A 21588-nucleotide genomic window follows, 5' to 3' on the forward strand; every position below is an offset into this window, starting at 1 on the left:
TCATAAACAAGATGGCCGGCATCGGAAGTTGAGTAGGTGCTTTTCTATCGAGCTTTTTGATTGGTCAGAGATATTTTCCGACAAGGGAGAACACTCTAGATCTAGATAGTACGAAAACAAAATGCAGCGTTTTTGCTCAAGGAATAATTTGCTTCTTGCAAATCTTGGAACAAGGGGAATACTTAGAAATGTCACAGCAGCTACATCGTCGGAAACATATTTGAAAATAAGTGATAATCAAAAGAATGTGGAACCAGAATCATACGTTGTTCCGTTCGCCAAAGCCAGGATAGGAAACTTCTTCCAAGAGAAACCTTCTCTTGGAAATCATTATCGAGAAGATCACGCGCTGCAGTCATATTTAAAGAGGCACATACCCTCTGATGTAAGGCAAATTAGTTTCTTAGTTTTCCTTTCATTTTAAAGGACCCTTGTAGCAATAAGCAACTCTGTGGCTTTCATTGTCAATCCTAGGTAATGGGTACATACCATGCTTTTGGTAAATTATGTGATTAATACATATCAACTGCCTAGTGCTATAATTTTTGTGCTCCACGAACGGAGAGCATATAGTTACTGCTTTGTCCGTTCATCTGTCTGTCTGTCAATATCTTGTTCGGAGCATAACACAAAAACTATAGAGGTATCAACATAAAACTTCATAGGTAGATAAATCTCAGCAAGGAGAAGTGCAGTACACAAGAACCATCACTCTCTTTAGCATAATTTAGGAGTTATTGCCCCCCCTTTTTTTTATATCTTTCATACTTAAATTTTGTTCAGAGCATTACACTCCCGGAACAGATGTGAAAAGGTAAGGGATCACCTGCCCCAGGTACTCTGATTTCCTCCCACAATAAGACCCCTCACACGCTTACATTCGGGCCAACTAGAGTGATTATTATAAGTTGAAATAACTTGTTACAGTATATTTGCATACTTACGTCATTTATTCAGACACCAGGGAGCCTAATTAATGACAATGAAATTAGGAAATGGTTAGGAACATACAAAACATGACACCAATGGTGAAAGGTTTTAGTGATTACGAATGAAAACTAGTGAAGTTAGTTTTGTTTTGTCACAAGTGCCAGAGCAATCAGTAAATTGCAGAGTTTTCATAGAAAAGTTTGAAAACTTCATTGTTTGTAAGTTATCATAAATGCAACAGTTGTTTGGATATTTGAATTTATGTTACTATATCCATGAGTTAAATAAAGGTTGATCCAAAACTCCTAATGTAGAACTTTGAGGTAGTGTCTTTTGTTGGATTCGCATGGGATTCAATTACTTACTAAGACAATATAATATAGGAAAACTCAACAACATGAAGACTTTTATCCATGAGTGTACAATGTATTTATATATATCTTGGATATATGTATTTACACTATAAAACGACTCTTAGTAGTGTAATATAAATGTCACATCCTCCATACTCAAGGAGTTACAATAACTTCTGCCCTCTTCACTCCTGGAACACTTCATGATTCTAAGTGCAACATGTGTATAAGACCAGGAGACTAGTTTGATCCTATGAAGTACAACAAACGAATCTCAAGGTTGTATAACAGTATGTTGTACTGGATTTGAAGTTGCGTTGCTCCTTAGTTATCTTCAAAGGAGCATATCGTCCTGTCATTGGTCAGTTTTTTTCACATGAAAACTGCTTTAGACCTTTCAAATTACTTTGCTTGTGCCTTCAGTTTGCCAGGAAATGTTTGGGGGGTGCAGAGAGTGAAAGTAATTGTAATCTCTGGAATACTGGGAATGTAAATAACAAAGAAAAACTTGAATTTGACTGTAGTTTAAAAATGATTTGCTACTCTAGAATTAAAAGTTTAAAAAATTGATGCAATGAAAATTGATTCATGAATTGTTTTTCTGCAGATTTTCACTTCTAAAGTGGAACCTGACTTACACAAATTTGGCCAGAGAGTAACATCTGAAATTGTTGACCTTGGTCAACAATGTGACACAGAGTTGCCGTATGTCGAACACTTTGACCCTTGGGGCCAACGGATTGATCGCCTTGTCACATGTCCAGCGTGGAATAAGTTGCATGACATCTCTGCAGAAGAAGGGATCATCTCTATAGCCTACAACAGGGAAATCAAGGAGTACAGGTAATGTTGTTAATTCTGAAGGGAATATATATTCTATTCTAAGGGCAATATATACCACAAATGAAAATAAAGTCGAAAATTGTTGCTGTGAAATTCAAGGTACAGTGAAAAATAATTTTTTTTGACTCAAACAAAGTGTCCAGATACGGTTAATGATGTCTGTTTGCTGACATTAATTACAGTTGAAGGATGTAGAGGTATGATAGCATGGTATACCATGGTACAAGCTGCATGATTTAATCAGTAAACAAATAAATTTCTACTTTCTATTGTTTATTCATCCAAACAACAAAACATGGTATAACAACACTGATCAAATACATTTGAACTCACATTGTTCACTGCACATTTGTTAAAAAAAAAAACAAAAATAAAGTTTTCTTTTGATACTCTACTAGACATGACATATGCAGCTACAGATCATATTTATATGATTTTATTGGGACTTGGAAATTGTTTTGTAGGTAATATACTCATGAAGGGAATAGTCTATTGATAACATATACATAAAGGTAATATTGTCTATTGATAACATAAACATGAAGGTAATATTGTCTTTTGATAACATATACATATAGGTAATATTGTCTATTGATAACATATACATAAAGGTAATATTGTCTGTTGATAACATATACATATAGGTAATATTGTCTATTGATAACATATACATACAGGTAATATTGTCTATTGATAACATATACATATAGGTAATATTGTCTATTGATAACATATACATAAAGGTAATATTGTCTATTGATAACATATACATATAGGTAATATTGTCTATTGATAACATATACATGAAGGTAATATTGTCTATTGATAACATATACATGGAGGTAATATTGTCTATTGATAACATATACATGAAGGTAATATTGTCTATTGATAACATATACATAAAGGTAATATTGTCTATTCTATAGATGATATACACCTGAAGGGAATATTGTCTATTCTATAGATGATATACACCTGAAGGGAATATTGTCTATGCTGTAGGTAATATAATCTACTTTACAGAGTGTGCTGTACAATCAATTATATATTCCACTCTTTTTTTATAGATCATAGTTTTTTCTATTTACAGATATCATAATATGATTTTATAGGGAATATATATATATATATATATTGTAATAAAAACTGATTTTATAGGGAATATATATATATATATATATATATATAGATATATTATGATATAAACTGATTTTATAGGGAATATATATATATAATATATATAATATATAGATATATTATGATATAAACTGATCTTATAGGGAATATATATATATATATATATTATGATATAATCTATAATAATAATATTATGTCTATTATATAAGAAAACAATGTTTTTCTCACTATATGTATATAGTTTTGATTTTTTATGATTTGATTTCTTTATTGTTTATCAAACTATTAATGAAACATTATTTTTTTTAAACATGAAGAACCTTTTTCAGCCATTATTTCCTTTTGTCTTGATTCCTAGTTATACTGTATATTGTATTCATTTTAATAAGAATTATTACAAATATTGTGAGAACTGTTCATTGCTTGGATTTATTGACAGTCGTCTCCACCAGATGGCGAAAGTGTACCTGTTTGCCTCATTTTCGGGTTTATATTCATGTCCCATAGCTATGACAGATGGGGCAGCTAAAATAGTAGAGGTAAGATATATGGGAACACTGATGTGGTGTGGAGAGCAATGGAAATCATTGTTGATAATTTCTACTGCTTTGTTTTACTTATTGACTTTTCCGATTCAAATTTCAAATCTTTGATTATCAGATATTGTTGAAGTGTATGAGTAGAAAAAAAGAAAATTACTGAAATTTTTCGGTTTTATTATTAGAACTAATTATTTTGTTAAATTCACAGGATATGGTCCTTGGTGATGGATGACACATAAAAGCAACTGACTGCTAGTTTTTTATATAAAAGTGACAAAACCATATTTGACTTGGATAAGTCATCATTTCTTCACATGTATCATGGATATCGGTATTTCTTTTCATTGTTTAACATTATTAAGACTAAGACATATACTTTTTTTTTTACACATTTTAAACCAAATATTAACTAACATTTCACATCTTACATATACATGTATTTACTGATGCCCTCTGGTTGAGATGACTGTCAACTAAAAAAAATAAATCTTTTGTTAAAAATTTCCCAAATTTCATTTTGAAGTCATGTTTTTGTCGTGTAATGTTCATATATGCCATTTGAAATATGCAATATGTTCCAGAAGATTAAAAAAGAGAGAAAGCAGAAAAATATTATGTAAATATTGGGAAAAATGCTGGATGTTGAAATTAGACAACCAATAATGCAGTGTAAGATATGAATTCAAAGGGAGATAACTCTTAAATAAAACCAAATTGTGAAGAAATTGTAATCCATTAACAAATAAGCCATTCCAACAATAATCATATGTATAGAATGAAAAGTGTTTACACTCTTACAGGAAAATTGCTTAAACAGAAGTCACATGTGTAATTCATGTGGTATAATTGCTAATGTGTATCATTAAGGGAGATAACTCTGTCAAGATTTCCAATCATAATGTGTTAGTTAGCATCCTTAACAGAGATATTACAACACAAAGGGTCCAACTTAACAATGCAGCAGATGTCTTAATGGAAGAAATGTAACAGAATTTGACTTTGTTGATTTTCAAAGATCTTATTACCATGGCTTTCCCTCCTGTTGTGACCACTGCATTTTCATTTTCTTTCTCAATTACAGAAATATCCTCAAAAATGAAAACTGTTGAAAATTATACATTGTATGTATACATTGTTCTGCAATTTTCATTGCCAGTCGTCTCCACCAGATGGCGAAGGTGTACCTTATGGCCGCAGCTAGTGGTCTGTATTGGTGTCCTCTTGCCATGACTGATGGTGCCACCTATATTGTGGAGGTATCAGAAACTAAGAAAACATAACTCTAGCATATTTTCATTTTTTCCCCTATCTTACACTGATTATCCTAGATGGTTAGTTTTCCTTTTGTTCATCTGTCCATCCTACTGTCCCTCCATCATTTAATGTTATTGTAATAGGTTGCTACAGCTAATTTTCACACATCATCAAACATTAAAAGCATCCTCACTACGGGTCCTGGTTGTAAATGTCACTATATTTTTTCAGATTAATCAGGTTTCCAAGGTGACCAAAAAGAGAAAAATCGCAATATGAACACCATTTCTATTGTAAAAAAGTTTTAACATGAGTTCAAAAGTCAAATTCCCGGACTGTCATGCAAACTCTTAAGTTTTTTTATGCCGCAGGAATGTTTATTAGAAATATGGTTTCTTTACTTGTCTGATTCCTGACCCTAAAGGATTGAAGATACTGAATAGATTTGGTAATCAGGATGTTTTCATTGGAAATAAAACAGAACAACATATTGTGGGAGTATACAAGAATACTCTGTGGATAGAGTAAAAAAATTCAATTTATTACGGAGTCCATTGAAAGTTTAAAAGATGTCATCAGTATTTTTAAATACAGATGAATATGAATGTCTATTTTTGCTCTCAGAATTTAACAACAGAGTACCCATGGTTGAAGGAGAGGGCCTTTGGACATTTGACCAGTCGCCAGCCTGGTCAGTTCTGGACCTCAGGACAATGGATGACGGAGAGAAAGGGTGGATCTGATGTAGGTGGGTAAATTAAAATGAGAGGAATAAGAATGAATTAATAAAGGGATGGTTTGATTAATTATTGACAGATTCATGAATGAATATTCAGTGAATTAGAGGCACAGTGTTAAAGTGATAGGACGTTGGGCTGTGGGTCGTATGATTGCTGGATGTTGGACTGTGGGTCGTAGGGTCGCTGGTTTGACTCCTGGCACAAACGCAGTATTGTATCCTTGAATGAGATACTGTGCTCTGCCTGTTTCTGTCAACTTAGCTGTGAATGGTTGTTCCGTACCAGACATTTTCTTTAGGCTACAAGTTGTTAGTGTCAAGTTGTACGCTCCCGAGGAAGTTCAAAGCTGGTTCATGTACATGTAACAAAACTACAGACATTAATTTGTGAACCTCCTAGAGACAGTTATGTTGTGGTGATAAAGCTGTATAAAAGAACTTCAAATCATTGATTAATGACGGTTCACAGAAAATAATTTGAAAGCAAATGATTCTGTAACTGACTTTGGAAATAATTTGAATTTTTTGTCAAATATGTAAACTCTCAACGGAATAAATGGTATATAGTTCTCAGCAAATAATGAATTAATGTTTTAATAGTGGATGAATAGATACGAATATTCATGTTACTGTGAAATCATAAACTATGAAAATCCTTGTTTATCCAGTTTACCAATTTCTAGGAATAAGCCCACCTATATCTATATTAATACCATATTTTTGGACAAATAAGCCCAAATCTGAAAATAAGCACACCTCTTTCTGCTAGATCTAACTAACAATAAGCTTACCTGTTTTCTTGATAAGAAAATATTTAATGCATTGTTTGATTATCATTGTAGATCTTGAACAAAATCAATTTATATTTTCTGTATACAGCTAATGGTACAGAGACAATTGCCATACCACAAGACGATGGAAGCTTCCGTCTCCATGGTTACAAATGGTTTTCCTCTGCAACTGATGCTGACATCACATTCACATTAGCTAGAGTTGTCGGGAAGGATGGACAAACTACAAAGGTAGCTACTGATTGGTCTAAAATGAAAAATATGATATTACAAAATGTCATGTTACTTATTAACCATAGATAGATTTCAGTTATATATGATAGATGTCGGATTTGACAGGATGTCGGAAAAGTCAGGTGTCAGATTAGACAGGTTTCACTGTACATGATAGTTAACAGAAAATATTTTATTTGATAATTTATTTTTTATATAGCAGTGTGAAAGTGCAAAACCCTGGTAATTTGGAGATATTTGATTGTCCTACTTGTTACTGATACTAGCTGTAGTTGTAATGCATCTGCCGCATATATTTTTGCTGTATTCGGTAATGATGGAAAACAGCTGTATTTTAGCTGTATTTTAGACAGAGTTACTCTCTAAATATACATTAATAATTATGTTTAGAATTATAAATAGTTGTTGAAAGAAGTGATTTTACATGTTGTAATGGACATGTTGATTTATAAAAATTCATAAAATCACTGTTATACCAGATGAAGTTTGGAACTATGTTTTCGCACATTTTTGGCGCCTGTCATCAGGCAACACTCAGTGTAACGTCAACAAAAGGTAAACACAGGTTAAACACCAAAACTGTTTAAGTTTCAATGGTCTGATTATCAGTCAATGTTTTAGGAAGAAGTTTGCCAGAGGCTTGCCACTTGTGTCTTTCTTCTCCTTGCCAAAATATAGATTTTATTTTAAGACACTGACCACGTATATCAAACCTGACAGAAATCAGTAATTGTTACAGGGGACACGTGGATTATCACTATTTTATGTAGAAGTTCACAATGTTGATGGAAGTCTAAACAACATACAGATACAGAAATTGAAGAATAAGCTGGGGACAAAACAAGTTCCCACAGCCGAGCTTCTCCTTGATGGCACTGTTGCTCATAAGGTTTGTGTTTTCATAAACATTAATTCAATGAAATTCAAGAAAAAAGTGACAGCAAAAAAAAAAAATAAATAAAAAAATAAATAGTTAAATAAAAGAAAATAAACAAAGAAACACAGCTTCATTGTTAATTTCAGTTGAACTTAAAGCATTATTTAGTTTAAGGTATTATTTGACCTGCAATTTATTTTGGTTGTCAGTTGACCTGTAAACATTACAAAAATAGACACAAATCATCAGTTATGCATAGCTGAATAATAAATTGCATGAAAGGGCCAATATTTATAAACATTTAAGAAGTATTTTCTTTTTTTTTCATATTGTATTGAAAGTAGGAAAAAACATGTTTGAAAGTATTGTGGAGTTGTTTTTTGCAAATCTAGAAATTATTCTTTGATTAAACTTAAGTTGTAGAATCTGCTTCATGTTTTATCATTCACAGGTGTCAGATGAAGGTCGAGGTGTGGCATCCATTTCAAGTATGTTGACGTTGTCAAGGATACACAATGCTTTGGCATCAGCTTCATCAATGAGAAGGTAGGTCATGGTCACAAATTCAAGGTCACAAGGTCAAGGTTGCTTGGTTTGTCTGTGATATCTTAACATTTGTTTAAATGTTTTCCATACTTTTTGTTCCTAATTTTGATGAAAATCTATGATAAAAAAAATATGATATAATGATGCTATGGCAGTGATTATGACCAATATTATACATTTGTTGACTGTCATTGAGGTCAACATGTATTATGTGGACTGAACTCTTCCATTGAAGGCCCGTGGTCCGTCCATGGTCCATCCATCATCTGTCCATAAACAATTTTTTTTATCCCTATTTCTTGAGAAGTCCTGGATGGATCTTCCTCAAATTGCATATATAGGTTCTCCTTGGTCCCTTATTGTACCCCTTTGATTTTGGGACTGATAAAAAAAAAAAAAAATGGCCGACAGGCGGCCATCTTGGATTTTGACTTTAAAAGTTTGTTATTGCTATTTCTTGAGAAGTACTGAATGGATTTTTCTTAAATTGCATATGTAGGCTCCCCTTGGTCCCTAGTTGTGCCCATTTAATTTTGGGTGTGATCAGATAGTCAAAATGGCTGACAGACTGACATCTTAGATTTTGACTTCGAAAGTTTGTTAACACTATTTCTTGAGAACTACTGTAAAGATTTTTCTCAAATTTCATGTATAGGATTCTTTAGGTCCCTAGTTGTGTCTATTTGAGTTTGAGACTGATTAAAAAAAACAAAATGGTTGACAGGCAGCCATCTTGGATTTTGCCTAGTTAAGATTGTTATTACTCTTTCTGAAGAAGTCACTGAATATCTCTCAAATTTCATACGTATGTTCCCTTTGATCTCTATTTGTGCTCATTTGCTCTTGGTATTGATCAGGAGAAATAAAATGGCTTCGAGGTGGCCATTTTGGATTTGGCAGGTAAAGATTATCATTTATTTCTGCAAAGGAATGTTCAAATGTCTTATCATCAAGAGCAAAAACAGAGAAGGGAAGAGAAAAGAAGGGAAAAGATCCAATTTTAAAAGAGCATATAAAGATTAAACAATGGTGGGATCTCTTGTTTAAAGTCTGGATTCAGCCATTCGTCAGATCAAAAATCTGTACAAACCATTATAGTTCACTTTCAGCTCCATCTTATGTTGTAGAATGGTCAACACAGCAAGAGATTACAGCACTCGTCGGTCAGCCTTTGGAAATGTTCTGAAGAGTTATCCTCTACATATACAGACTCTGGCTAGACTGGAGGTTTGTTAATGACGAGACTAGTTACTTCATGATACCGGCTCCATCGATTTCCAACTTTTTTGTCACAATATCAAGGGAGGCCAGTATGAAGAATTTGCTTTTATAAAAAGAACCTTCTCATGATATTTTGTCACACAAATTGAACTTGAACTCAAAGAATTTGTTGGATTTATCTATGGCTTAATGATGTTTCCCCTTTTATTTTGGTGTGTGCTGATTTCCTGGGTTCTTTTTAAAATGATAAATTGTCAGACTTGTTGACACTTTAGTCAGTCTATTTTGATTTTTAGCATTTGTGTAATTTTGCAAACAATGTTTGACTCGGGTCTTATTTGCTAATTTGTTAGAAAGTTATTCATTTTTGTTTAATCTTTTAAAAAACATTTTCTAATTGTTCATTATAATATGTCTCATATTCATCAAGAAAATTATAGTTGTATCGCATACTTTGACTCTGGAAATGAAAATTATAAAAATATCTGGTTTTTTTCAGTCTTCATTATTGACATTATTAAGATTTTTTGAAAATTGATTTAAAATATTTCCACACTTTCATGAATACCATTTTTTGTTAAGAAAATAACCACTAGTTTGTATTCTAACCCCAATTTCTGATCCATACTTATCTTAAAGGTTGAAGTTAGAGGTGCCTTATTACTTACTCTTGAAGCAGCCAGGTTGTTAGGGAGGGAGGATGTTGGAATAGCCACTGAGCATGAGCAGATGTTATTAAGGCTTTTGACTCCTTTGGCCAAACTTTACACAGCAAAGCAGGTATTGGTTTTATTCACATGAAATCACTTTGTTACCTTGATTACCTTCTCTGGGGTGTTTCTCTCAGGTGTATAGGATATGTTTGTACAAAACATAAAAAAGCATACCATATTTTCTCGCATTATAAGACTTGTATGCAACTTATATATTTGGGCAACAAAAAATAGAATGAGAAAAAAAGAGATCAAGGTAGAATGAAAAAAAACGTCGTAATGCAACATACACAGACAATAAATACAATTTTAAAAAAAGTATCATACTGGTTCTGCGTTTCTCATGAGTACAGGATGATCTGAAAATTGTAATAGCCTTTTAATAGGAATCCCAATCTCCTTGACTTTCTTTGTCACTTCCCAGCAATTACAAGAAAGCATGTTTACAATAGACAAATGCACCCTGGGATTGATAGGTCATCAGGTGATAAGGTCAAATTTTAGAACAGCCACCATGTCTGTTTACAATATAAATGGCTTGTATGCAACTGACAGGAATAAATGTTATGGGATTATAGGAACTAGTTAGCATAAAAGGATCTCTGTTATTGTTTCACAGTACAGACACTAGTGGAGAGATTGTTCAGCAAAACGTGCTTACCTACATCACATCAAGTACTACATCTTAGCATAGACAATTTTCAAAAGCCCCTAAACAATTTGATATTCCATGTATTATAGATGACCAGGATGATTAGAAAAATATGTAAATAAAGGATTATTTGTGCGTAATTTATTTGTATCCTTTAATAAAGATTTCGCTGACAATCGTAATAAATGGCCTTCCGTTTTGTCCCGTAATATCGACTGATTGCGCATGCTTTTTTAGGAAATCACTGAAAAGACATATTGAAGCTTGTTGCTTCTTTTCTTACTTTTTTAAAGCGAAAATAGATTATGAATATCAATGAAATTTCTGTAAAATCAAATTTTGCGGTTTTCTGGTGATATTGATCTTCATTGGCACTTGATTTTGAGGATAATCACAATTTGCAGTAGTACTATAAGCTACATATCATTTTGTTAACATATATATTTGTGGAATTAGTGTACCCATGAAATCACCAAAAAAATTCCTCGTGAATATTTATGATTTTATAGTATGCTGGTTCAGTACAACTACTAATTAGGTTTGTATTTTTTTACAAGGCGATGTCAGTCGTTTCTGAAGGCCTGGAAAGCTTTGGAGGGCAGGGCTACATTGAGGATACAGGGTTACCTGGCTTACTAAGAGATTCTCAGGTAAGATAACGAGGTTAGAGATGAGATTTAGAAGGTTCAGGTGAGGTAAGGAGGGTAGAGGTGAGATTTAGAAAGTTCAGGTGAGGTAAGGAGGGTAGAGGTGAGATTTAGAAAGTTCAGGTGAGGTAAGGAGGGTAGAGGTGAGATTTAGAAAGTTCAGGTGAGGTAAGGAGGGTAGAGGTGAGATTTAGAAAGTTCAGGTGAGGTAAGGAGGGTAGAGGTGAGATTTAGAAAGCTCAGGTGAGGTAAGGAGGGTAGAGGTGAGACTTTGAAAGTTCAGGTGAGGTAAGGAGGGTAGAGGTGAGATTTAGAAAGTTCAGGTGAGGTAAGGAGGATAGAGGTGAGACTTAGAAAGTTCAGATGACGTAAGGAGGGTAGAAGTGAGATTTAGAAAGTTCAGGTAAGGTAAGGAGGGTAGAGATGAGATTTAGAAAGTTCAGGTGAGGTAAGGAGGGTAGAGATGAGATTTAGAAAGTTCAGGTGAGGTAAGGAGGGTAGAGATGAGATTTAGAAAGTTCAGGTGAGGTAAGGAGGATAGAGGTGAGATTTAGAACGTTCAGGTGAGGTAAGGAGGGTAGAGGTGAGATTTAGAAAGTTCAGGTGAGGTAAGGAGGGTAGAGATGAGATTTAGAAAGTTCAGGTGAGGTAAGGAGGATAGAGGTGAGATTTAGAAAGTTCAGGTGAGGTAAGGAGGGTAGAGGTGAGACTTAGAAAGCTCAGGTGAGGTAAGGAGTGTAGAGGTGAGATTTAGAAAGTTCAGATGAGGTAAGGAGGGTAGAGGTAAGACTTAGAAAGCTCAGGTGAGGTAAGGAGTGTAGAGGTGAGATTTAGAAAGTTCAGGTGAGGTAAGGAGGGTAAAGGTGAGATTTAGAAAGCTCAGGTGAGGTAAGGAGGGTAGAGATGAGATTTAGAAAGTTCAGGTGAGGTAAGGAGGGTAGAGGTGAGACTTAGAAAGTTCAGGTGAGGTAAGGAGGGTAGAGGTGAGATTTAGAAAGTTCAGGTGAGGTAACGAGGTTAGATCTGAGATTTAGAAAGGGGTTGGGGTTTCTTAAATGTTAATATTCTATCTTGTTCATATATGTCAGTTTATAAGCTCAGTACATTGGTATTTAGTTAAGGATGCCAGAGGGTCAATATTTCTATTTTTTTTTCGTATTTCATATGTAAACTGTAGATATACAAAATGTTTTATTTCTGGGTAAATCAAATATTTTCAAAATGGCTGTGGGAAGTTATCATAAAATCATATTCCTGTTTGGCATAAAGCTGAGCTTTTGCTGGTTTGTCGGTGTTCTGTTTTCTTCGGAAGTTTATGGCGGAGTTGGTCAGGGCTAATTTGCTTCAAGTTGTAGTTTGAAAGTTTATAATGCACATGATATAGAAACAAATAACTAAAAAAGTTCTTTTTTCTATGGTAGTAAAATTTGCTGTGAAGTATGACTGTTAAACAGATAAATGAATTTCCATAAACATTCTCAAAAAGATATGATAACGAACGTCTGATTTCTTACAATAAATATTTTGTCTGCAATATAAAACTTTAATGCAAGGTCCTTGAATCAAATGGTATAATAAACAAAATCACTCCGTTTTTTTATCATAGTAGTTTAATGAGATGTTGTATTTAGAGAAATTGAATCAGACATCAGTATTGGCCTAAAATTCCTGTATAAATTCATCATACTTGAACTTACTTTTCAGATAATAAGTTTACAATTTGTGTTAAAATTATCATCCTTCATTTTCCTGTTTAATATTTAAGGGTTTTGCTCATAGTATTTTTAAGGAAAACTTAGTGGTATTCTTTTAAATGTAACCAGTTCGTTTATGCAGACAAACTGGTTCATTAGCATTTCAAAGAAACATTTCAGGCACAGATAGGGACGAACCTGCAAACATTGATACAGGTCTTGAAAAGCTCACTTGACGCTTGTCAAAAATGAAAATATGATTAGTAGGTCAGTCCTTATTGTACAGTTAGTTATATTAGTGAGAAATTTATATTCACGATTTTCGTAGTCATTGAAGGTAGCATGAAATTACATACCCAGCGAACAGTGCTGCAGTGAATAAAGTATCTGTTATGCTTGTATATATAGATGGACAGACATCAGTTCATATACATTTGTGAAATTAAATACCCATTGGCTAGTTCAAACTTGGACAACCGCAAAATATTACCCGCACAAAATTAAACAAGTGTACAGTATTTCATTAACAAACAGCCCAAGTCTAACTGGTCAGACCAATAGGGAAAACTTGCGTATTCCTAAGCAGACTATTAGCTCCTGAAAGGAAGGTGATATCTATGAAGGATATTGATTATGATAACGGCAAAGAATTAAATATGTAACTGTTTATTATAAATATGGATATTTAAGAGGTGTATGTTTATTTTAGTTCAGTGTACTGAGTATAGCCTCAAGGTCAAAAGGTTATTGAACAATTAAGAACCGATTGGTGCAACTTTCATAGTTAAACGTACCAGGTGCAGTTGTATTTTTATTACCTGTAGGTACTGCATTTGCAATGTCTAAATTTTGGCTCGCATAGATACTCTACCTTTGAATGGATCTTAATTGAAATTGAGGGTATTGTCACATACACCCTTAATACCGTTGTATTTTTATTACCTGCAGGTACTGCCTATATGGGAAGGTACGACCAACGTCCTTTCGCTTGATGTACTTAGAGCTCTTATGAAGACCAATGGTGGAGTACTCAAGGTCTGGCATGATAATATAATTTACAGAATTGAATCTGCTGGTCAACACCAGGAACTCTCACATGCAGCAGAAAAGGTCACCAAGTGCGCCTCATCTGTTGTTGACTTTGCTAAAACACATTCAGATGTATTGGACAATGCAGCTCGAGATTTTGCCTACAGTTTGTCAAGGACGTTTATAGGTAAACTTTAGTTTGAATGTTTATTTTGCAACCTTACACAGAATATAGAGCAAACTAGCTCTTACAGCTTGGAGGCATAAAATCTTAATGAAAGATTTCTGTGGAACAAAATTCTTATTTGAAAAGAAATAAATGGAAAATAAATATTCAAAATTTTTGAAGTGAAAATTCCCTCGTCAATGTAATGAGAACCGTAAATATGGGTGTCACATTAAATGTGGGTGTCACATTAGATATGGGTGTCACATTAGATATGAGTGTCACATTAAATATGGGTGTCACATTAAATATGAGTGTCACATTAAATATGGGTGTCACATTAGATATGGGGGTCACATTAGATATGAGTGTAACGTTGAAATATGAGTGTAACATTGAAATATGAGTGTTGCACCGTGAACACAAATTTAAAACAATAAACATTGTTTGTTGTAAATGCAAGTGTCGTTCATGTATTGATGTTTCTACTGTACAGGTGCCTTGCTGGTACAGCACGCTGTAGAAGCTGGATCGGACCCAACAGACATCTACGCAGCACAAAGGTACAGTGATTATAGAAATCAGAGTGTATACCTCAAACATGCGCCTTCAGTAACCAGGTTTCATTCATGTGTCTATGAAGTATCATACAGAAATGGGGTCTTGTATCTTTTTATTGTGACCCTTTCTTAACCATAAGTCTTTTTGGGGCAAATCGCATATATCCACCAATAAGCCCATGCTAGATATTAAGCACATTCATATCTATTGCTGTAGCTTTGCCTACAAACACCATTTCCTTACCCAGTAATTATAAGCTACCCCAGGAGTATTGAGTCAGAATTAATATGTTGGCCTTGTATGCATATGCTTACTACAAATACATTTTAATATTGGCGTCATCTTCTTTGTCTGTCTGTCCGTACGTCCGGCAGTACGTTCATTTCTTGTGAACGCAACTCCTCCTAAACTAATCATCAGATTTTCACGAAACTTGCTCAATGTCACTACTACAATGGGTAGATGTGCATGAAGGGGTGATTTTTAGGTACTTTAATTTTTGTAAGATTTATGCCATTTTCAACTTTGTGTCTGTAGCTTGCTCGTAGTGGAGCTTTGTGAACGCAACTCCTCCTAAACTAATGATCAGATTTTCATAAAACTTGCTCAGTGTCACTAATTCAATGGTTCGATGTACATGAAGGGGCAATTTTACGGTTCATTGATTTTTGTAAGATTTCTGCCAATTTATCTTGATCTTTATATTTTGTGGCGGTGTATATTGTGTCCACGGCACTCTTGTTTTCTTTTATAACATGTAAGTAATAATTCTATTGAAGTCATAAATTTTTAATTCCTTTTTATCAGATGGTGCGAGAAAGATTTGACTCCAGTGATTACGAACCAGAACAGACGACATTTTTCCTCTGAGAGCACTGATCTTGACTTCCAACTGCTGTTCAAAAATTACCACGATAGAAGTCGACTATAAATCACGGTCACTTGTAGACGACAATGATTCTGAAGGCAGAGTTGAAAAATTTGATTTCATAAGGACAATCATTGGAATTACGTTAAACATATAGGGCAAAATTGAATTTTTGATTAGATTTTTAAAATTACTGAAACATTTTGCCTGAAATATCTATTAACATGTAGTGTGTGTTTATTTTGTGGTTTTGTTTGATGCAATGAATAATTTCTGAAACAAAGGTATTTATGGTGTAAAAAGAACATAAGCGGTTCTTGTGTTCAAATGCACCACCAGAACATGAAGGTTTGTATTGATGAAAACAATGGTGAGCTAAAAAAAACCGAAGATGATGTCATGATGAACACGTGGAATATATTTGGGCCTCCTTTGCAGAACAATATACCTGACACAGACTTTTGTAAACAGATAAAATTCTCACGTACAGATGACCCAAAATCCGGATAAGCCAGTTTTTGTAGATGTGTAGTCAAGGGTAATGTACATATTTAGTTTAGTTGAGTGTTTCTCAGCAGAAATATCAGTCAGTTACATATCTGAGACCTGCTATTGTATTGTAATTTATCAATCTGACCAGTTGAACCAAGAATGTTCCATCCCGAAATATGGACAAACCTACTGATTTCATTTTGCTCTTTGATGAGCCTCGAAAAAAAGCTTTTCAAAGCCTTTCAAATATCTTTCAGGTCTGTTCCAATTAAAGGCTGAAGGATTATATTTGAATTGATGAAGAAGCAGGTTTTCCTTGTGAAACAAATCAGCCCAGAACAATGGGAAACTGACTTTTTACTAGACAAATGTAAAATACATGAAGTGGAAACTGACTTTTTACTAGACAAATGTAAAATACATGAAGTGAAAACTGACTTTTTACTAGACAGATGTAAAATACATGAAGTGAAAACTGACTTTTTACTAGACAAATGTAAAATACATGAAGTGAAAACTGACTTTTTACTAGACAAATGTAAGATACATGATGTGATTGAATACCTGGTACGAAAATATATTAATGAGTGAACATTTAAAACAAATTTTTATATGCTGTGTGCCTTAATCGTGTGATTTTTATTTGTTTTGTTTTGACAGCGAAGTTGGAATAAGAATTTGACATATTTTTGTGACAAAGTGCTTCCCAATTTTCATTCACGAGACAATAGATTGATCTACTGTATTAAGTTTATGCATCATATTGCAAATTTAGAGATTGAGTGATAAATTTTGTTGTGTAATTGATGTATTTGCATACTTCCCTGATAATAACAATAGGAAGATTTTATGTACCTCTTCCATTTTATTTTACGATGAGGATGGGACATTGGTAACGGCCATCTGGTGTCCACCCATTCTGTCCCTTTGTGCTGGGATCAGGTTCTGAATCAAATCAACCTTCAGAAGTTGCTCAACAGATTTGATACACATTTATTTTATGGTATCGTAACATCAGGTTCTGCACCATATTGTAGTCAGGTGGTCATTGGTTAAGGTTAATGGGTCAAAGGTCACTTTTGACAACTTTTGCAAACTAATTCATTAATAATGCATGGGAGAAGGGACATTCATGTCTTAATGACATATTTTCTAGTTTAATTGTATTTTAATTGCCAAACTTCAGACCTAGATACACAGATAAACTATCTTTCTGAGACCAGTTTGCTAGCCCTTTAGCCATTTTTAATGGAACTTTAGTACCATTTCTCTGTCATCTAAACATAGGGTGTTTATCATTAAACTATATTTGGTAATGAACTTACCATTGTTTATCATAGTATTGGCCGTGTCTGGTAATAAGCCCACCCTTGGCAAGTTTATCTGTTATTATTTGGTAATAATCTTTCCATTATCAAATACCTTTTAGCTGGCCTATGTTTTTCTGATAATACGACCGTGTCTGGTAATAAGCCCACCCTTGGCAAGTTTATCTGTTATTATTTGGTAATAATCTTTCCATTATCAAATACCTTTTAGCTGGCCTTTGTTTTTCCGATAATACGACCGTGTCTGGTAATAAGCCCACCCTTGGCGAGTTTATCTATTATTATTTGGTGATAATCCTTTCATTATCTAATACTTTTTAGCCCTCCTATGTTTTTCTGATAATATGACTGTCTGGTAATAAGACCACCCTTGGCTGTTTCTGGTACATCGTTATATTTATCATTGTACTATGTTCATACATAATTATCCTTGAGCCCATATATCTTTGTTACATGCCTGGTAATACAAATACTCCACTTATCTGTAGATCCTTGTATACTACGTTCTGTAATAAGCCCATGTCCTAGAGTTGGACAGTGTGTATTGGTCTGCTATGATGATTATATGATAAAAAAGTCTGGCCAATTAATGCAGCTTGTAACATATGGAATGTGAGTAGAACTTGGAACCTTTTTTAACTTATTTAGTCTGCGATAATTTGATAGTTTAGAAGCAAGTTATTAAAAGATCTGGCTCCGATGAATACTTTCAGGTCTATTTAGAAAAAGATATATGGACTTCGTATATTCCAATCAGAGTAACTTGCTACATTAAAAATCAAATTAAATATTCATTTTGGGCTTTTTCATTTATTGTCATGTAATTCCCAAAGCCGTGTTGTCTATTTCATTTGTACAATTCTTGTTACTGTTTTTGTGTTTGTTTTCATATTGCACATAGGAATACTCACTTGCCTGTGATCAGTATGGTAATGAGAGGTGGATATGTCAAGTCATTCTTGTAATACCATTTTCGAGCCAATCACAAATATGTACTGTAAAAGAATGAATTTTCTTGCTTAATCAGTTTTTGTTGATTTCCTAAGTACTTTCAGTCCACGAATTCATATGTCCACAAACTGTTAAATTTTGTATAAGAAGCTTTATTTGGTTTTATTTATCCAAGAAATCATGTGTCCACAAAATAGTGATTTTTTGGAAAACCACGAAAATTGAATCCCACAAAAATAAATGATTTCGCAGTAATATCCTCCTTGCCCTGTCCACATATAGAATAACCCTTATTCCTGACATGTTTCATAACAAATGTATATACCTGCATTTCTGAAGTATGTTACATTCTTCAATTGGCTGAAACAAATTTACATACGAATATTATTTTTACTTAATCATATATTGTAGCAATATCTGTGATTCATACATTTTCAATATACTTGTTATTATAGAGTAAAACACTTATGATGAATTCAAGGAAACTTCCAAATTTTGGATGCTAGTCTGTTAATATCGTAGAGAATTGTATTTATGTCTCATTGTAGATTATAATGTCATACGTTATAATTAAAGTATTATATTTACCTGTACTCAGAATGTCAAAGTTTTTAAGTCCCATTTACAACAAAAACTTGATGAATCGTTTGAGTTGAGTTCTGTTTAATTCAATGTTTTCCATTTCAAATCAATTTCATTTTTTTTTAAATACATGTACTGTATAGTCAATTATTTTCATGGATATAATTATTTTAATATCTTGTGGTATTTAAACATGATTGCAAAAATTTTATTTTTGAAATAATGAAACATGTGTGAAAGAGATGTCATTTTACATCCAGATTGCGATATTTTAGGTCAGTGAAATATAATTTAAAAAGAAAATTGCGAAAAATTTTGACCCATTAAAATGACCAGCTATACCTTACAGAAATTAATATTCATAATGATTCTAAGTTACAAGATGTGGTTTTGTATTGACAGTATATTCAAGTTTTTGATCATTGTTTTAAAATGATTCCAATTGTTAAAAAAAATGAATTCCTTTTGTCTTTCTTAATCACAATGTCCAAGATGAAAAAAAGACTTTCTAGAAATCTGGTTTACTCGATAAATGTGAATAAAGACATTGATGCACACATCAAGGTGTTTTTCTGTATGTTATTTAAGAAGAAATACCTATTTATAATTTTCTTGTATTTCTGTCTATCACAGCCAGAGTATATACTAACTTGAAAAATAATATATACATAAAATTGACCATAGAGTCTAACAGCCATCAGCTTTGTGAAAATCTCAGAAGTAGATTTGACATAAGTACTATAGCAGTATATAAAATATAGGTCACAGTTACCCGGATTTATTTTTGCCAACATACCAGTGTAGTTAACTACATTCCTTTGATTATACTTATATTCAGATTTTATCAAGATATGTTTCTAAGTAAGTAAGTAAGATAAGTATATAGTTCAAGAATTTAAAAATGGTGATCACAAACTTCCATCCAGAAAATTTACGATACTTATAAATAATTCGCATTCGAAGTTCAACAACAACCCCAAACCCTCCAAGACCTTTTAATATGGATCAAGATATCAAGGTCATGTTTTTCTTGAACTTTTGATGGGCTTTTATCCTTGTAGCCTTTTTCTTATAACCTAGCTAAATGTCATGGTCCTATGCCATTTAGTTTTTGAGTAGAAGTTATTTAATAGTAAAAGTGGACACTGGATGAATGATGGAAGTCTTACTACGAAACAAGATTACATTGCAAGGTCAAAGGTCTTCTTATAAGTATAACTTAGCATACCCCTCAGAAGTAACATTGTCATTACTAAAAATGGGACTTAATATTAAAAAATGCCTTGGGGGGAAACTATAAGCAAATAATCATTTTTATCATGAACTTGGATAAATCCACATCTAAATGTGTGGTTTTATGAAAGTTCTGAAATCTCTTCACTGTTAAAACTGACCAAATCATTTCTTGATTGAAATGAAAATTTCCACACATAATGATATCAAAGAAAATCCCAATATAGAGTTTTTTCATAGCCTTAAAGCAAATTTTTATTGTGATTAATCTTCTCTGCAGTAAATCCCTATCAAAAATAAAAAAAAGATATAGAAAAAAACCAAGACAAGGTTGAAAATATTTATATCACATTTATTGTGTTTTGTCATGACATTGGTACATACATTATAATGATATTGATCAACTTGACTACAAACAAGCATTTGATATTGACTGAATTACAGGACAACAGTAACTACGCTGTATGATATTTACGTTGTACACGAGGAGTATAGGCACAATAGATATTGTTTTTTTTTGGCCCCCAAAAATAAAGATAAAAAGAACACAAACATAATTTGTTCAATCAAAAAATAATAAAATGATTTATCATACCAAGCATGATTATTGTTTTGGTAACAAAAAAGCGTAAGATTTGTATGAAAGACAAGAAAAAAAAAAATTTGAAAGTGAAAAAAAACCCCAAAATCCATAATTCTACTATGACAAAATAACATGAAGATGAACACTTTTTTGAAATATATATAAGCGAACTGTAATTTTTAACAATACTTACGCTAGTTCATACTTTCACCCTTTATCAAGTCAATCACAACAGCGTCAGAGTGAGTTCTTTAGATTTATAACTAACCCTCAACTGCTTTCGTCCTCTCTGGGCTTCATCAGGACCCTGATCATTTCCTGATGAAGTCAGAGAGGGTGAAACTAGTTGTCGGTTAGTACTGAATTTAAAGAACTGACTCTGATGCTGTTGTGATTGATATTCCTCACTTGATTTTCCTGACAGTTCAATCACCCTGCACACTCTCGTGTATTCAGCTGTAGAGTAAAGAACTTACAACACAACCAACCAGCAGTAACTATGCTGGTTCTATTAGTAAATCGCTCCAAACACTTCTAATTATATTACAAACCAATGGGAAACAAATATTTTTAATTTCTGTCAGCAAATAAGGGTGGATGGGTGTGTGGGGCGGGGTGT

The 21588-nt window shown here is 33.2% G+C and overlaps 1 protein-coding gene across 1 annotated transcript; it reads left to right on the forward strand.

Annotated features, from left to right (window-relative positions):
* Positions 1 to 117: 117 nt before the first annotated feature.
* On the forward strand, positions 118 to 19703 carry LOC132565374 (acyl-CoA dehydrogenase family member 11-like). The gene is made up of 13 exons (XM_060230012.1): positions 118 to 385; positions 1891 to 2126; positions 3706 to 3805; positions 5687 to 5810; positions 6681 to 6823; positions 7566 to 7715; positions 8155 to 8249; positions 9377 to 9476; positions 10110 to 10250; positions 11393 to 11485; positions 14125 to 14392; positions 14868 to 14934; positions 15740 to 19703. The coding sequence occupies exons 1-13, from the start codon at positions 122 to 124 to the stop codon at positions 15861 to 15863; spliced, it is 1905 nt and encodes a 634-aa protein (XP_060085995.1). The 5' UTR covers positions 118 to 121; the 3' UTR covers positions 15864 to 19703.
* Positions 19704 to 21588: the final 1885 nt, after the last annotated feature.

Source organism: Ylistrum balloti, unplaced genomic scaffold (assembly GCF_031769215.1).
Source record: "Ylistrum balloti isolate Yb309-2 unplaced genomic scaffold, AGI_CSIRO_Ybal_v1 Utg369720, whole genome shotgun sequence".
Taxonomy (NCBI): Eukaryota; Metazoa; Mollusca; class Bivalvia; order Pectinida; family Pectinidae; genus Ylistrum; species Ylistrum balloti.

Excerpts from the sequence above, each read along its gene's own strand:
- LOC132565374 (XM_060230012.1), top strand. The coding sequence starts at position 122 with ATGCAGCGTTTTTGCTCAAGGAATAATTTGCTTCTTGCAAATCTTGGA. Across the intron at positions 2,127-3,705 it reads AGGGAAATCAAGGAGTACAG|TCGTCTCCACCAGATGGCGA; the intron begins GTAATGTTGTTA and ends ATTTATTGACAG. Across the intron at positions 5,811-6,680 it reads AAAGGGTGGATCTGATGTAG|CTAATGGTACAGAGACAATT; the intron begins GTGGGTAAATTA and ends TTCTGTATACAG.